General features: G+C 42.1%; 1 protein-coding gene across 1 annotated transcript in view; it reads left to right on the top strand.

The window, feature by feature from the left end:
• ITPK1 (inositol-tetrakisphosphate 1-kinase) overlaps positions 1-14,847 on the top strand; it is a 127,745-nt gene that overhangs the window by 94,595 nt on the left and 18,303 nt on the right. Inside the window, exon 6 of the mRNA XM_048950271.1 lies at positions 14,683-14,781. Coding sequence (XP_048806228.1) covers positions 14,683-14,781 — 99 coding nt within the window. The remainder of the gene's footprint in view (positions 1-14,682; positions 14,782-14,847) is intronic.

Raw genomic sequence — 14,847 nt, 5'->3', positions numbered from 1 at the left:
GTATTACAGAAAATAGCATTAGTGTGTTGGCTAGCAGACAGGAATATATTTACAGAATATTCTGTTACTCAGGCAGGCTTAGGAAACAGGCATTGAGGGGAGAACATTCATTTCAATAATAGAACTTAGCTGTTGGCAAAAGAAACATAATTTCTGTTTCGTGGCATAGAGAGTAGAAGTCATCCTGCAGATTTAAAAGCAGTCAGTTAGCAGCTAGCTCAGCCTCAGTCAGAAAGACCAGGAGTGGAGTATAACACACGAAGTAGAAGAGGAGGTTGAACTTCAGAAGACAGTAAGCGTGGCTCTCAGCTATTATCAGCCTTGGCTTGGAGGTGCCTTCAGCTTCGCATTCACTAGCATAAGCCACAGCAGTAGCATCATTCTCAGGATTGCACTTTGCTCCTATGGTGCTGGGGTCAGATCTACCTGGGAAGTGGCATACTTTTGCTTTCATTTGCAGTAAGATTCAGACCCCACAGTGCAGGAGGATCAAGCCCCTGGCTCCTCCAGTGATGGAGCTGCCTTGGCTTCCCAAGCTGGTTGTCCCAGTGGAACGTGCATGTCCTGTCATGTATAACTTACAGTTGAAGTAAGTGTGATTATCCCAGGTGTTCTGTCCTCTCCTGAAGCATCAGTAGATGCTTGCTGTCTTCCCCAGACTCATATCACCTCCATAAAATGGTGGGTGGATGCGGAAGGCTTGTTGGGAAGGTGGGGGTCTCTCTGTTTGGGGGATTTCTTCATTGATGAGTCTTGGAGCCAATGGTTACCTTCCTTTAGCCCCTTGGAAAGGCAAGCCTGTGTCCTTGTATCCCAAGTAGGACTGCAGAGGGAGATTATAGTTCAGATCTACAGGGAGTGTTCAGTTGCTGCTGCCTCCAGTAATGATGACAGTCAGTGCTCTAAGCTGAGGCACCTCTGTGAACTCTCATGTAGAGGAAACAGCAGTGTTAAACTTCATCTCTCTGCTCATACCTGCCTGCTCCCACGTGGGAGCTGAGCTGTTGCTTTCTGATGGATGAAGTACACAGGGTGCCTGCTCTGTGCAGTGCGGTCTGTGAAAGTAAGTGTCACAAATGTGTGAAATGAAGTTGCAGCAGTGACAGATCTTTTGTGTGAGTGAGGCAGACTTACAGCTGTGTGTTCTTTGTTGGGGCCCCAATTCAGTGCTGCCTCAGTCATAGCCGTGTGGCATTTTCAGAAGCAGTGACAGAGTCTACACACAGCCAGCATCTCAGTCATTTCTTTTGCAGCATTACTGAACCTGCAATCTTTTGTTCACAAAAAGCTTGGCACGTTCTCCACATTGAGTAAAACACCGAATCTCCTGACAGTTTCCTGCCTTTGTATTCCCCTATAGATATATTGTATTGCACTATATATATATTGTGCAGACAATCCTCAGTAACCTAAAGAGACCACTATTAAGAGCTTGACGAAAAAGACTGAAATGTTGATGTTGCATTTCCAAAGACAGGAAAATATTAGCATCTCCTGTGATTCTCTCATTCTGCACTCTGATTTGTTTCTGCTTTCTCAGTTCAGCAGTGCAGTCGATTTCTCTTCCTATGCAAACGCCATGAGGAGGACTTGCTGTACTTCCTCCTGTTGTCATGCTAGGACTCCGGGCTTCCCGAGGACAGGCACCTTGTCAGGCTGCTGCTTCAGATGCTCCCGCCTGGTGCCAAGTTTTATGTCTCCTCTGAGTCCTATTACATGTTGGAAACAGAATATACCCCCTGCTCTTGGAGGGAGAATCCCCCTCAAGCTGGCAGTACGTTGTCATTTGGCACAGGGTGAATGAGTTTCTGGAATTGTCTGTACAAGTCTCATGTGTCCAACTACAGCGTTTGGCTGTTGCAGTCAGGGCATAAATGTGACTAATAGTCAGACTCTCTGGAACAGAGCAGAGACTGGTACTGCCAGGGTTTGTGCCCCAGTAGGGTGCTAATGTATGCTTGTTTAGAATACACAGAATTCCTTTCCTAGTGTTTTTCCATTTGTTCTGAGCTGAATTTAGAAGCACTGAAAAGTGGCAGCATCCGTCACGTTAAATCCCAGAGAGAAGCTACTGATGTCATGTTTCAAACTCTATTCCTTGTGAGATAGAAATGCATTGGTGCTGCTTTTTAGTGTAGCATGTACAGCATCTTGACTGCAGCAGCCTGATATCTTCACATGCCTTTTTCCCCAGTAATGGGAAGAGATGGAAATTACCCAGAAAAGCTGTATACACTTGGTTTTGCTGTTTCCCACATGGCACATGGGTTTTTGCTAATGAATGGCGCCAGTGCTGGCCTCAGGGAAGAGGAAGAAAAGCTGAAATGGTCTTGTCAGGACAAATCCGTGGTCTTAGAAGTCTGGTGTTTGCATAATCTCATCTTCTCCAAATATGAGCTGAAGTCAGAAAGGGCAGCCTTCCTGCTCCAGTAAAGTGATGTTTTGTACAGCACGTGTCAGGCTTGTTTCTGAAGTACTCTGAGCATGGATATGCAGGTCCTTGTGTCTGAGAATGAGAGCTGAGCATGTTTGTATGCCTGCATCATGCTGGAGACAGTTACAATTATGTGAATCATCTGCGGGCACAAAGACCAAAAAGCCACTGTGTGGTAATCACAGCAGTGCAAGAACATGAAGTGAAAACCTAACAAATGAGCATGGTTTGAGCTTCCAGAAACAGAAAAAAGTCTTATGTAAGGCACAGCATTGATTCTTTGTTGGGCATCCTTGCATGTCTTAGTATTATTTAGGATCACATTCTTCATTTTCAATGGAGTAACGTTTGTTAACTAAACTACTTACTGTGTGTGCTGGTCATGGTTTTATAAACATCTCCACCGCACTTTCTTACTTCAATATTTGTTTTCTTTCTCTGTATTTACCTGCCTCGACAAACACTGTTCAGCTGTTGCACTGGGAGTAGCTGGTGGCTCAGGCCTAGGAGCTGGGAAGCTCTTGGTTCAGGTGCAGTCACACACAAAAGATGAGTTCCACTCTGTCTTGGAATCTTCTGTAGAGGAGTCCTCTTAGCGTTCTGTCTCTTATTTTGTGTCTGTTGAATGCAGTGGTGATGAGCAGTGCCTTTGTGAAAAGGGGGAATCTCCAAATGAGAGGTGCTGTGTGAGAACTTGGTAGAATTGCTGTTACATTCTGATCCTAACCTGATTCTGAATCCCTTTGTTACTCTGCTCAGCTTACTGAAGGTCTGCTTCGACATCCCTAAGAGTAACATGGAAGTTCTGGGGATAGTCCAGGGATGTTGAGAGAATCTTTGATGTATGTGAAACTTTTCCTGTAGTTTGAAATTTATACAAATGAAACGTACATCAGTGACAGAAGCCTGCATTCTCCATGAGCATTCTTTCACATGCATTCTAGCTGGCTGAAATGTTTCATCTCAGTATTTACTGTTATTGCCTCCCTAAAAAAAAAATCATTGCAAATACAAGCTAACTCTTTTCATTTAATAGGAATCAGATTAGCAAAGTCTTGAATGAAAGACATGATTGCATCTCTCAGAAATCTGCTAATTGCCATGGAAGTATTTAGCTTTCCCTGAGCTACAGACATGTTCAGCATTTTGGAAATGCTGTTACCATGAATGTCTCTCCTATCACCCTGACTTTGTTCTCACATTCTCAATCTGTCAGAAAGAAAATGACTATCCAGATTCCTGAAGCCTGGAAAATGGTCATTAAATACATTAGACAAAAAGGAAATAGCATGTCTACTAAATCAAAGATGTTTTATACAAATCATGATGGGTCATGCTGAGAGATGTCTAGTTTGTTGAGCTTAGCAATGTTTCCCTCCTTGAAAATTAGCCAAGAATTTAGCTCTTTCCATAACTTTCTAATCCACCTACACAGCAGAGCTCAGATTCTGTAACTGGCATGTTGCAGAAATCCAGTATTTTTCAGACCGGATAGTCCTTAATGCTTCTTTGATTACAGCATAATTAAGAATAGAGTTTAGCCTGTGATTTTTACTTATCCTGTGTGTAACTCATAAATTCTTTTGTGCAGGATGTGTTCTGTGTAGCGCGCAGAATTTCAGCACGCTTTTCTTGCCACCCACGAAAATGTAGGTGGGAAGACAGTCAACGAGTGTAAATGAATTCTTTGCTTCTCAATCAAGTGCGTTTCCTGAAGACAAAGGATGTTTCTTTTCCTTTGGAAGAGAATATGGTGAAAACTAAGAGTTGGCACTGAAAAGAAGTGGAACTTTCCTCTTCACTGATCAGATAGTCTGAGCTGCACAGTATGGTGGTGGTTCCTAAACAAATGTCAGTGTGGCTCAAGACATCTTCTGTTGGGTCCTTTTCTAGATCACTGTCATGCATCCTGCTGATGGGTGTTATAGAAGGGGAAAGCTTCGCCTGTTCATTATAGTTTCTTAGGGTTCCAGCCCCCTTTGTAAGGATTAGTTAATCATAGAATGGCTTGAGTTGGAAAGGACCTCAAAGGTCGTCTAGTTCCACCCCCCAGACATGGGCAGGATTGCCAACCACTAGATCAATTACTAGATTAGGCTGCCAGGGCCCCATCCAGCCTGGCCTTGAACACCTCCAGCAACAGGGTATCCACAACGTCTCTGAGCAGCCTGTTAATGGATGGATATGAGATAGGTTGTCCTTTTAGGAATCTCTGTCCCCCTTATTTATCAGTGTAGATGCAGGACTTCTAGGGAATTATGGATAGTTAGCTACTAATAGAAAAGCTTTCCACATTCACTCAGCAACCTTCAGTGTTTTAACATTTCACTCTGAATGTATTTTAGCTCAGTTTTCTTTGATTCCTTCCTGATATTTAAGGCTTCTTCCTCTTGAGGTATTATCAGTCTTTTTCGTATATACTTCTTTGAGAAGGCTTGCATACTTTAGACATTTCCTTACATCTTTCAAGCTATTGTATAGAAGAGAAGAGATGTGAAAGAGAGCCAGCCATCCAGGGAAAGGGAAGAAAGTGGATGTGTAAGCTTGAGTTTTGGCAGAGGGGGCTTAAGGAAAGACATGGTTTTAGAGCAATCTCAGAAACAGTTTATCCTTAAGAAAATGCTTGAAAAGGTGGCAGGGTAGATAGGTAGGGGAAGGTCAGAAATGGCAAGGGATGTGAGCTGTCAGTCAGAAGAACAGATGAGGCACTGGAATGAAGTGTCCTGGGATTGTGGGAAAGAGGGAAGAGGGCTGGAGGTCCCCTATGAGGACTGACAAGCACAGTGTGAGGACAGTTTTTTACCAAAAGGACCCCTGGGTTGAGAGATGGTGAATTCTTTGCTGCATTCCTAACAGCAAGGCGAACAAGAGGATGATAATGAAGAAGAGGCAATTGTATGTAGAAAAGGGTATTTTTTTTAGTAGTGTTGTAACCTTTAAGTAAGAGTATTTCCCATAAACCTTGAATTCTGGCTTGAATTTGGTTTTATGTGTCACAGAGATAGCTCTTATATCAAGCCTTAAATGGATCAACCAGTTCCAAATATGTATATGCCTCAGTATGTTTGGTCTTTACGTCAGCAGATGGGAACTACTTGCTGAAGCTGGTACAGCTCCTCCAGCCTAATGCTGTATGAAGATACATAGAAAAAAGATGATTCAGTCCACACCAATCAGTTATGCAGAAGGTGTAATGCAAGATTAATATAATATAAGCAAAAAATTCATTAAGCAGCAAGCAAGCCTGTGCCGAGGAGCCGAAGATGAAACCACACAAATGTACTTACACTCAGATGGAACAGGCCAATATTTTCATTCTCTTTTAAACAAGGAAGATTGAACTAATAAGATTATTTGTAGCTAATCATTGCTGAAGTGGAGAATGTGATTCAGGAGACTGTTTATCCTGACTAGCATTGCTAGATATAAACTGAGCAAGTCAGCCACAAGCTCGTTGTCATTCCTGGGCTTTATTTCAGGGTGTTTTTGCATAAGGATATCTCCTCCACTCTTGCTGTTGTGATTTTTTGACAGAAGGTGATGGCAGGTTCATGAATTCTGGCTTCATGTAGTAACTGAGACCAGAGAAGAGTATATGTTTCTTCGTGTATTCAGAATATACAGGGCACTACTGTTTAGTGCAAGACAGGAATACACATTTCAGTGTCTGCGTTCTTCTGCAATCACTGGCAGAGATAGATGTGACTATGAGTGATTAATCTCAAACTATTGAACATATAAGGTAAATAATGGTCCGTGAAAACAAAGTGGTTCCTAGGGTAGCCAAGAAGAACTTCTGATCTCTGCCTTCCAATAGCTTCACTTAGTTGCACAGCGTTTTGGTCATCTGTGATGCAGTGCGGGAATGCTGCAATGTCTACCCGGAGTGTTTTGCAGTTATTTAGAGAAAGAAGAAGAGTGCAAGGCCATCTGAGGACTTTTTAAAGGAAGAAATTAACACAGTGTAAACAGAGTGGTGCATGTTCATTCTTCTGCTATATAGTTATACTAGCATAATTGTAACAGAAAAACATACACCAACAAAACTTTCCCATGTAAAGAAGTCTTTGCTTTTTTTCTTTCTGGTGTTAAATAAAAATAGCTGTAGCTTGTTTGTTTAAAGTTATTTCTTCTTGGTGGTTTCAAAATGGGCCCTATCCACTCCAATTTGGAGAAGCCATCAAGCTGCAGCTGTGCCTAGCAGCCTTTGGACATGAGCCATGTTCCAGCTGTGCCCATGGCAGGCAAGTGCAGAACTGGACCCTCTGAGATGAGAACCAGTGTTCTGTTAATAAGATTATGGTTTTTTATGTGTTTCGTAATTGCCTATGACCTCTTTTTCAAATTTTATAGATTCAAAAGTACAAAATGTCAATTTGGATGTTCCTTCCACCCCACAAAGTGAACTATGGGCATTGTAGAAGGTAAACATTCCGCATATTTGCTAACCTGAGTGAAGACATTGTAAGGTCAGGAAGTTACCTTTTTGTCACATGTAGATTTAGGGTTTGTGGTCATTTGCGTATGTTGTTGATTTGGTTGGGTTTCTCCATCCTTGTTTAAAGATATTTGTTTCAGACTAAACAGTTAGTTCCCCTGCTGTTTCTGAAATACTGCATTATTTTCTTTCATTTCATGGTGCAGCGAGAAAACCATTGCTAGCACTTTTGTTCTGGGAATCTGTTTTACGCAGTGAAACACAAATAAAAACAGTGGTCACCGTGTCTCTGGAAAATCCTTTTGGCTTCACAGCCCCAAGATGGCCCCATGTTGTTAGGTTTGAGCTAGACCCATGTCTGACTGGAAGCACTCTGCTCAGTTGCTGTCAGGCTTGCTCACTAGTACAGCAGTAGTGACATGCCTCTCCAATTAGTGTTATCCCAACATCTTGCAGTGTTCTATAGATCTGCATATAAGCTCTTGCTGCATGGTATACTCGTACACGTGTGAGGGGGTGAGGCAGTAAGGACTAAGTAGTTGTTCACATTTTCACCTTTACAATTTGTGCAGCCTGGACTAGAAGCCAAGAGCTCTGCTCTGCCTGCTTTGAGCTGGAGCAGAGCTGCTGCAGAGGCTCTGCTTTGGAGGCTCCATCTGGCTACGGTACTCAGTGTGGCCTGAGAAGCCTCTGCCTTGGGGCAAGCTGTATCGCTGGTTCACCAGCCTTAGGACTTCTGCTTTGCCTCTGACCCAGCACATACCAGTTGGAAATGGCATTTTCAGAAAGCATGGGACATGCATTGTCTAGTCTCTCACAGGATTTATCTTCCAAAAGCTCATTAAACTGATCTGGTTAAAGGCCATCAGCCCTGTTAGATTAAAGCTACAAAGAGCTTCCCTTGACTCTCTACTCTTCTGGATACTCTAATGTCTGGAAGTGAACTCTGTCGTGGACAAGAAAAAAATGCCTGTGTCGTGGTTGGCATCATTCCTCTACCATTCTCAGTGATAGTTTTATTTTTTGATAGACAATGTACTTTGTGTAAGACGTTGAGAGCTAGATTCTGCAACTAACTGAAAATAACCCAATTAAGTCAGTAGCATTACATGCAAATAAAATCAGTAAGGAATTCAATGTTGAGCCTACAAGGACCACCTTAGATTCCTGAGCGTGAATGGCATCCCACTGCTGCTCTGCTTTGAACTGAATTTCTTAGGCGTGTCAATTGACTGTGAGGTTCCTTGCTGCTATGTTATCTGTTCAAACACAAGGGCCCTTGTGCTAATGCCTTTCCTTCCAGTTCCAAAGTGTACTGTGTAACAATGTATTTGCACAAAATCTGGTGCTCCCTGGCCGTGTTCAAGCAGTGTGTGGTTATACAGGTTAAGTGCAGACCACCATCTGCTGCTCTCAACCACCATCTAGGCCAGAGGTGTACAGGCCTACAGGTGTACAGGTACACCAGCTCCTGTCCTAAATGTGTGTAGTTTGAGGATGGGAATTTGGGTTGCAAGTTGTTTTGTACTAGTTCTAAGTTTCTTGGCTCAATATTTGGGTGGAGGAAGCTTGAAATAAGTTGCAGTGAACCATCAATGCAAGAGGTATTTCAGAGGATAGAGTTGTAATTGGACACTGGCTCTTTGTTCTGAGACACGTTTATCATTCTGCGTACTAAAGTAGTGCATGTTGGAAAGAGTGCTAAACTCTGAGACTTTTCTTGCTTCAGAATGACAGTCATTACTGTCACTAGGCTATATGAGTAAGTATGTGAAACACAGCACATAGACACCACTGCTTAGAGACAGCTGAGTGGCCTTTAAGTGGGGTTCAAGTATTCACACAGAACCTTACATTTGTATTTTAAAATAGAGCAAGCTTACAGAACAGATTTTGCATTGTCTTTCTTCTGGAAATCCCTTTAGAGTTTCACAGATATCAGTACTTCCAAAGCTGGGGTTCTGAGTAGGACATTACTGGGATAAAAATGCAGATCAATTCTTCTTAGAACTTGCCAAATAATCCCTTTTTCTTTTTTTTTTCTTGTTGAGGAGAATGGCTTTCATTCTTCCCATGTCACTGAAAATGTTCCAGCCTGTAAAATGATCCCTTGAGTTTTTGGTACAGCTTCATCACTGTACAGAATAAATCTTACAGTTTCAATATAGGTGGTTCTAACAGATTTTTTTTCTACACTTTGTTATGATTTATGAGAAAATTCTGCTTAAGGTTGTTCTTTACAGAGTCTCTTAGAAGCACCAGAAGATTATATCCTTCTTCTGGAAAAGTGGGTCCATTTCTCCCATTTTTTGTAGCCAGGTACATCCAAGTGACTCCCTGAGAGCCTCTGCGTGTGGTGCTACTGAGAAACCTAAAAAGCAGGAGGGGAAGGAAGCTTGTAGGTAGTCCGCTTTTGGTTAATCCTCCTACGTTGCTGGAAACAAGCTTTAATCCTGGGGTACAATAAACATATAGCATAGCCAATATACTGCATTTTACAAGCACCTGAAATCATGTATTTTAAAAATGGGGGGGGGGGGGGGGGAGGGGGGAGGGGAACTGTAAAAGAGTTGAGCTGTTTAAGTTAAAGTGCAAAGCTTTCTGTCCCTTCTGTTTGCATCGTGGTGGGTAACTGCTCTTACCTGCTGAAAAATTAGGTTATTTGATGATCAACACACATCTCCCAGTTGTTCCTCTGATCTGTCTCCTTAATGGGATGAGATAATCTTTCACCTCTGAACTTGTTGCTTTTCCGTGAGCTCACATTGTTGGCAGTGCCAATGAGCGAGTTTCACCACAGTCTGTTTTAACTTAAGGCAAGTCTGTAGCTGCACTGGTGTGCTTCCAAATACCCTTGAGGCTTAATCACAATGAGTAAGCTGAATGTTTGTTTGCAAACTGCTTCTTTCAACCTAACTGCCCGAGAAAGGTGAATTCCTTTCTTGGGAATAAGAAAGGAGCACCCTTTTTAGTGAGGAAAGTGGGCATAAGATTTAAAAGATTGGAGAGGACACCATGCAGATCATAACTTTGTGAAATGGTTTTCCAAGAAGAAGGGCTCAGCAGAGGAACCTGAGGGAACATCCGTCAGATTGCCTTTACTTTGACTTTCTCCTTTATATAAACTTCTGTCGTTGCTCTCCAATGTAAGCCAAATTCATTATTTTCAAAAGCTGTAACTAGAAGTCCTAAACTGCATATGAATGGCAAGTTCCTTAGGAGTTTTGAATACTTATTAATATTCAGTTATGAGATTTCTTCACTTGGCCCAGATGCTTCAAAATCACCAGTTTATTAGACATGAAGACTGTTGTTTCTGCAGATGTTCCATTTAGCATAGTTAGTGCACAATTCCTTATATTTAAAGCATTGGCAAAGTTAGCATCATGCCCCCAAAAGTAAGTTTGCTCTGCCCTCTTGTGTCTTTGGAATACACTGCTAAAAACACCCCAGATACAGCTGTTTTATTGTAAGAATTGTAATTTTCCCCCTCCAGACTTAACAGTAAAAGGCTTAACTCATGGTTATTCACCTATGATTTGATTCTTCAGTGATACATATGATTCAATGTATATTTGAGCTAAATCTGCTCTGCCAACATTTCACACAAACATAAATTTCTGAAGGGAGGTGAAAACAACTTGAGGTTATTTTTAGTGCAGAAGAATAAGCCTGATAAACACTGAAATTTTGGTTTTAATGAAACTTCAACTGAAAAATTAAGTATCTGAGAAAGCAGTGTGAGGGGGGTTACATGACCGTAGAAGTAACGGTTCAAAACTCTGATAAGTTTACAGAAGTTAAATACAGGGAGAGGGGAGGGGAGGGGAGGGGAGGGGAGGGGAGGAACCACAGTCATGTAGTTACTTAAATTAAAATACCTTTGAGTTGTTTTTTCTTGTTGAAAATAAACTTAGAAGGCAAGGGTGAGCTGGAAGTTCAGATTTCCTCCCCTTATTGTATTAGGAGAAAAAGATGTTGCACTGGCTGTACATCCTCCCTTTCCCAAATGGGCAGAGTGCAACAGTGCAAACCAGTGGAAGCTACAGTGAAGCATGGCTTATTGAACATCTCTATTTTTATAGAAGCTTAAGCATCTTCAAGTCACTGAGCCAACTATTCTATTAGAGTGGCTTTTCACACTAAAATAGGAAGCTCAGAGTTTGATAAGGTCTGCTGCAGATCTTTTAAATAGCTTAAAGCTTAACATTTGCTCTGTGAGCATTTGGTGGTGACTGATCTAAGCCAGTGCTTAGACACAGGTGTTGTCCTAGTTATCTTAATGAGTGTTTACAGCAGAGACCAGTACTTTTCAAAAGCAGTTTTGTCATTTCTCTGTATAAAGTTATGTGTGATGTGGAGATTGTATACCTCATTTCTTTGGAAAAAAACTGATAGCCTTTCCAGCCACAGAGAGAAACTCAAGAGTGCTCTATTTCTAATTGCTAAACAGAAGTAGGTGTCACACATTTGTATGCTTCAGGACAAGTCTGTAACATACCCAGGGGACTACAGGCCTTCTCTTGTGCTGCATTAGAATTAGTTTATTATTTGTTGTCTTAGATCTCCAGCATTGTAAGAAATCTGAATAGGAATATATTTTATGGTTTGTCTTTTTCTTGTGGTTTAGGCTTTTTTCGCAGCTGCCCTAAGTGTCAGTACTTATAACCATTTATAGTACAAGGACCATTGATCCTCCTTGAATACCGTCCAGGGCCTGTCTTGTATGGTGCTGTCACAGTGGTTTCCATTTATTATCAGATAAGGTTTGGTTAAACTAAGAACGGACATGTATTACTCTTATTGTACCTTCATCTGATTTATCTACCTGCTGCATGGCAGTGTGTATTCAGCTCTGGACTTCTCGTACCTTCTTTCTTTTGGGGACTTGGGTGTTTTGTAATTGTTTTGCAGTCTGTCTGCAGGCTACCGGTGCACAGAACCTGGGTGGGGGACCACTGCTCACCACCTCTTGTTTGAACAAGCCCCAAGCATTAAGGTTTCAGCCAGTTCTCAAATCCAGAAAACTTTTTTCCCTAACAAGTATTTACTCTGCACCTTCCACATCTTTATATCCCAGTCTCTCCTGTTATCCTCATTGTACTTCATCCAGTATAATGCCCGTGTTATTCCATGGGATTGGATCACTGCTTTGGCAAAGCTCATGTCTGGTGCCGCAAATCTGCATAGCAGGAGGCCATTACTGTCTGGCCCAGCCATCACTGGTGGCCTGGTAATGACTGCTTCCCTGCTGGCTTCAGAGGTCACCTGTTGCTCTGCGTTTGCAGTCAGCGTGATCTCAGCCCTGGTCTCCATGTGGAAGGTAGGGAGGAATGGGCTCGGTGTGGGTAGCAACGGAAGGACAGAAATGGCAGTTAATAAAGTATAACATAGAGAAGAAATGTGGATGGGATGGAAAAAATGTAGAAAGTTCAAAAGAAAGGAGAGAAGAAGCCACCTGAGATCATACAGTCGTGAAGAGAGAAGAATATAAAGAATATATAGAAAGCAGGATACCACAAACTATGTACCAAAACGTACCATAAAGTTAAGGACAAAGACAGGAGGAGGGATACAGTGATATTTTGACCTTACATTTAAATACAATGTGTTGTTTCTAACAACAAAAAATGCTACAGATGTTTTTGGTACTTGTCTGAAGCAAGAGCTGAACCCTGCCAAGAGCAGCCCTTTCTCACTGCTGTCAAGTTGTTAGCTGTGAGTTGACATGGCCTACCTGTAGGCCCTGGCCAAGTTTCCAAGGGCAGGTCTCTGACAGACCACCAGGCACTTGGAAAAAATAAAGAAATATCACTTTGTAACCGTGCCCTGCAAAAGTATGTAGCCTCTTTTACCACCGCACTCCTTTGACATGTGGAGAGATTTTCCTTTCTGATATCTTTGTTCACTAAAGGCCGCGTGAAGATGGGGCTGATAACGATGGTTATCTGCAGGTCGTGTGACTCGAAGCATGCACCCACTGTGAGGAGGAAGTGCCTGAGTTTTTCTTTCCAGTCCGAACTGGAGAGCATAGAAATTGTGTTTGTAAGACTCCTGAGAACTAAGGGCACTTGTGCATCGCCAAAGATGGAAGATGCGATAGTCTTTTCCGAAAAGTCAGTGTCAACACAGAGTCAGCAGTAGGGCCAGACTTCTGTCTTATATTCTCACCTCTAAACTGTTATGTTCATTTGTTTGTATGTTTATTATTTCTTTTTTAACAATGGTTCCCCATGGTGACTGGTAGCTACTGGCTTAGGAAGAGGTAGCAGCAGTAGCCAAGCATCGTGCACCCAATTTGTGCTCTGTAGGATTTTGCTGCAGCTGCTGTCTGCTGTGGGAGGATAAGAGAAAGTTATATGTGCCTGTGGCTATTTGTTGCACCACATGAGTGTATGGTGTAATTTTGTGCTGATTAAACCCAGTTTTGAGATTGAGCTTTGAGAATTGTATGTCTATCCTGGACCTCAAGGCAGGGAAGGTGTGCTGAGACTGCACTCACTTTGATAGTAGGAGCTCAGTGATGAGAGAAAGATTCAGAGTTTGTTTGCCGCCTTTGGAAGGAAGAAAGGATCATCACTGACAGCTGGAGAACTTTTATAAAGTGACAGCCACCTTCAGAATTGCAGTGTGTGCAGTTAAACTCAGAGCAGCACTTCTAGCTGTAGGCTGTACTGGAATCTTGGGTTGAGTGTTGTTTGTCCTCAGGTATAGCCATGAATTAATGGTTTGTTCGAGCAGCTTTAGTGAGCTAGAATTGCCTTCTTGGTGGAGAAAATGCCATTGCTGTGCAAAGCCTGCAGGAGCACTTTGAGATGCTAAGAGTCTTCTCTGATAATTTTTGTTGATCCAAGTGGTCTTTTGTAAGTGCAGTGTCAAAGAGATTACTGTTTGCCCCTTTCTTCATCTCCCCATGCAAACGTCATGTAATTGGCAGGAACACTAAAACGTCCTGTCTCCGATTACTGTTTTCAGGGGAGAGCAGTGGAGGGAGGTGAGATGGAACCATATGTCCCTCTTCATTTGCACTCTGAAGGCAAAGTTATTTGTGAGCCTTAAGCATATGGGTGGGAGAGCTGCCAAGGCAAAGTTGCTCCCAAGTATCTGTAAACTAAATCTGATTCCTTAATTCATCCAACGAAGGAACTTTCTTTTACTCTGGCAAAGGCTTGTAAATATTGCAGTACCTGTCACTTTTGGATGCTGCTTTCTGTTTTCATAGAAGCAAACTGAAAACTTTGAAGTCTGGGATGTTTTGTTTAAGTTTTTAAAGGTTGACCTCAAAGCATCGATGTTTCTGCTCCTTTTAGGAGGTAGGAAAATAGTCTTTTCAGAGAAAAATTCTTGTAGCAATAGTGTCTCTCACCTTGCCTGAAATACATCCACAACTGTGTGAGAGGTGATCCAGTAATGCCTGCTTTGAGAGACTGCCTGCTCCCACCACACTTGCTAACCATACAAGTTTCTGTAAAATGCTAAAAGCTAGCATCCCTATGTCTTTCTACTCCATGGCTACAGCTTGTGCAGTTATGTATTTCTGAGTGAGTAATGGTTTTTGCCTACATACCTACTTGAGAAAATGTGGGCCTTGTGTATTTCTATTTCAGTGTGTCCAAAAATTGGCCTTATATCTTCTGAAATGTTTCCAGAATTGCAAATCCACGTCTGGCTGATAGTCTTTCTGATGTTTTAATATCAACTGGTAAAGTATAGCTGACTACCAAAAAGCAGTTAGTTTGAAGAGAGTCTATAAATATGCAGCTGAGAAGCTAAACCCCTGATGTTAATTTGGGCTCATTTTGTCTTATAGATGAGAGGATCTGTTCACCACCCTTTATGGAGCTGACAAGTGCCTGTGGAGAAGATACCTTGCAGCTTATAGAGAAGAATGGACTGGCATTCCCATTCAGTATGTATATGGATTTTGAATTGGTGCTTCAGTTAGATTTGCAATATTCCACAAACTCCCCAAAGA

Source organism: Lagopus muta, chromosome 6, assembly GCF_023343835.1.
Source record: "Lagopus muta isolate bLagMut1 chromosome 6, bLagMut1 primary, whole genome shotgun sequence".
NCBI classification, from domain to species: domain Eukaryota; kingdom Metazoa; phylum Chordata; class Aves; order Galliformes; family Phasianidae; genus Lagopus; species Lagopus muta.
This window is presented reverse-complemented; position numbering and strand designations above follow the sequence as displayed.